The sequence below is a fragment of the Danio aesculapii genome, chromosome 17, assembly GCF_903798145.1.
Source record: "Danio aesculapii chromosome 17, fDanAes4.1, whole genome shotgun sequence".
NCBI classification, from domain to species: domain Eukaryota; kingdom Metazoa; phylum Chordata; class Actinopteri; order Cypriniformes; family Danionidae; genus Danio; species Danio aesculapii.
In genome coordinates this window covers 46,488,512-46,491,960 of record NC_079451.1, presented here as the reverse complement: position 1 = coordinate 46,491,960, position 3,449 = coordinate 46,488,512, and the positions used below count along the sequence as shown (strand labels likewise).

General features: G+C 32.7%; 1 protein-coding gene across 1 annotated transcript; it reads left to right on the top strand.

The window, feature by feature from the left end:
- The first annotated feature begins 937 nt into the window (after positions 1 to 937).
- smc6 (structural maintenance of chromosomes 6) lies at positions 938 to 3,013 on the top strand. The gene is made up of 4 exons (XM_056476403.1): positions 938 to 982; positions 1,348 to 1,506; positions 2,561 to 2,678; positions 2,982 to 3,013. The coding sequence occupies exons 1-4, from the start codon at positions 968 to 970 to the stop codon at positions 3,011 to 3,013; spliced, it is 324 nt and encodes a 107-aa protein (XP_056332378.1). The 5' UTR covers positions 938 to 967.
- Positions 3,014 to 3,449: the final 436 nt, after the last annotated feature.

Here is a 3,449-nt window from a genome sequence, read left to right as displayed (position 1 = left end):
AGTCATTTATATAACATGTTAAGAGAAAATCATAAAGAAAACTCTGAAAATAAAAGACTAGCATGGATCCAAGATACAAAAACAGATATCCCAGTAGAGCAGTGGTTCTCAAAGTGGGGGTCGGGACCCCCCTAGGGGTCGCCTGGTCATTTACAAAAATCAATTTATTTTTAATTGATTGATTTATGTTTGATACAAGCAAGGCGTTTTATTGCTTTATGTTGGAAGAATGTTAATCGCCCCTCCATTGAACTTTGGTTGAGAAACCTTATAACAAGCTTGGCTCTTGAAAAGCTCACAGATATAATAAGGAACAAATCCTCTGAATTTTGTGATATCTGGGAGGTGTTTTTGGACTAAAAAAAGGAGATATTGAAGAAACTTTGGCACTCTGAAGTTGTGGAATGTGAATTGGTGCTTGATTAGAATTTTATTGTATTTTATTATTATTATTATTGTTATTATTATTATTTTTTTATTATTATTAATTAATCTTAATATTATTTTTATTTTAAATTATTTTTAATAAGGATTATTATTTAACTATTATTTTTTTCTTTCCTAAACCTGTCTGGGGTATGTTCTGGGGGTTTTAATGATTGTAAAATCTTGAAAACTCAATAAAGAAATGTTATACAAAAAAAAACATAAATAAATAAATTGCATATTTATTTGTTTTATTTATGCAGAAATGTATGTCTTTATTTACTCATGTATTTATTTATTTGCGTATTTATTTATTTATTTATTTATGGTTTTGCCGGTTTCGTCCTCCATATTCACATTTCTGAAGGTAAAAATAAATAAACAAACAAATAAATAAATAAATAAATAAATAAAAACTGGGTTTGTCCACTGACCAAGACTCTGACTGACTGTAGTTTACACTAGATGGGTGGGGTTTGTTGCATATGCGTGCTGCCTTTTCACCAGGAAGTCGTCAAAACATTTTGCGTTTACTTTCCAGATGCAGGGGAATGGAGTAAGTACAATCAGTCATACGCGTACTTAGTTTAATGCCGTTTACGCACTATTTACTCGTGATCCTCATCCCAGAGCCATTTTATCTCATTTATTATAGGCTGTTCACCTGTTCCTTCATGTCAGTTGACGGTAACGTTAGTTGTTCGCTAGTCTATCTATTGTTCCTCTTTCTGCATCTGTCGTTGCTTCAGTGGCATTTTAAAGTAATTTCTGACGCTAAATATAAATATCTGAGCTTTAATTTTCGTGTTTCATCAGTTACTGGCCGAGTTAAGTAGCGAAACTGTGTTTGACAGAGACTTAGGATGCGTGATGTTATGCTTTTCTGCGAAATAGCACGTAATACTGTGTCTTTTCCTCAAGTTTGGCCATCTTTCTGCCATGAATAAGAGGAAATCTGGTGTCCACAATGCTGTAAAACCTTCAAAGACCCCTCGGACTGATGGTAGAACTCACGTGTTGGAGGAGGAGGATGTTGATGAGGAGGATGGAGCCCTGCAAGATCATCTACTTTCTGCTTCGGTCAGTTTCATCACTCCCTAAACACAACCTGATAGGGATAATGGTGGATTACCGGTCAGTCAGTGTTTCCACAGGTTATGGAATTAAGTGAATTTATATTTATATATAGTTGAAACCAGAAGTTTACAGACACTCTAAAAAGAGGAACACAACATTTTAAAAAAAATATCTGATGGTAAATCATACTAAACGTTTACTATTTTAGGTTCGTTAGGATTACCTTAATGATTTACATTTGCTAAATGTCAGAATAATGACAGAATGTTTTATTTATTACTAGACAGTCAAAAGTTTACACACATTTCCTTGGTATATTTTTAGCTTTGCTTTTAAACTGTGTAACTTTTGTCAAATGTTTTGGGTATCCTTCCACAAGCTGTGTCTGTTGGTCAATTTATGTCAACATCTGCCCCTCTTCTGTGTGGTGTCCCCCAGGGCTCTATTCTGGGTCCAATGCTCTTCCATTTATATATGCTTCCTCTTGGTAATATTATAAGGAAGCATAACATCTCTTTTCCTTTTTATGCAGATGACTCTCAGCTGTATGTTCCTTTAAAATCTCAGAACTCCCTGCAGTCTCTAAATGATTGTCTTGAGGATATTAAATGTTGGATGGCAAAAAACTTCCTTCAAACTATTGTGAGAAGCTTGTGGAAGGATACCCAAAACATAACAGTTTAAAAGCAAAGTAAAAAATACCAAGGAAATGTATGAAAACTTTTGACTGTCTAGAAATTAATAAAACATTCTCAAAAAAAAATTTTCTCTCATTATTCTGGCATTTAGCAAATGTAAATCAATTAGGTAATCCGTACGGACCTAAAATAGTAAACGTTTAGTATGATTTACCATCTGACATTTTTTTTTAAATGGTTATGTTCCTTTATTTAGAGTGTATGTAAACTTCTGGTTTCAACTGTAGGTCATGGAAATTTAGTTTTTAAGTCAGTAAAAGTCAGGGAATTTTATACCTGGCTTAAAGTGGGAACCCTGGCCATTGAATAATTGTTATGGCATGTCTGATCCAAGTAACATTTAACCTGTGCTTTTCCAGAATGTCGGAGATATTGGTGTGATAGAAAGCATAACTTTGAGGAACTTCATGAGCCACCATTTACTTGGACCTTTAAGATTTGGAGCAAATGTCAACTTCATTGTTGGAAACAATGGAAGTAAGAGCCAACATCATTTTTCAACAGTCTGGATTGACATTATTACAGTAAATAAAACCAAACATTTCAAAGTATCATAAAAGAGATCAAAAAATGAGAATGTCCTCCTCATTTACTCACATTTAAATTGTTGTAAACATTTATGAATTTCTTTAAATCAGAATCTGTTGAACAGAAATACCAGATAATTTGAATAATGTTGGATAAAAGCAACCATTGACTTTCATAGGAATAAAAATACTATGGAAGTCAATGGCTGTTTTTTACAGCATTCTTCAGTATATCTTCCTTTGTGTTTAACAGAAGAAACTCAAACAGGAACAAGTGGTGGATGAAGAAATGATAACAGATTTATTTTTTGTATAATCTATCTCTTTAAATAAATTGTCTATGACAGTGGTTCTCAAACTTTTTCATCAAGAACCACCTTAGAAAAAATAGTCTCTCCAAGTACCACCATAATGATCAGTATTGAAATACAGTAGCGTAGTAGACCCAAATAAGCAGCTACAGCACTCCACAGTTCAAAAACATGGCAGTTTAATTCTTCTTATTATGAATATTTAGTATTGTCATCCACGCTAAACATTATAAATAGTTTGAACATTAACACTGTACTGTGCTTACAGGTAAAAATAAATAAAACTTCAACGTTTAAATTAAAATGTGCTTTTAAAAGTTAATTAAAAATGGCACTGCTCTTAAAAAGTAAAAAGAAAACTGCTGTACTTAAATGTAAAGCATTATCATAAAGTAGCCTATTCATTGAAA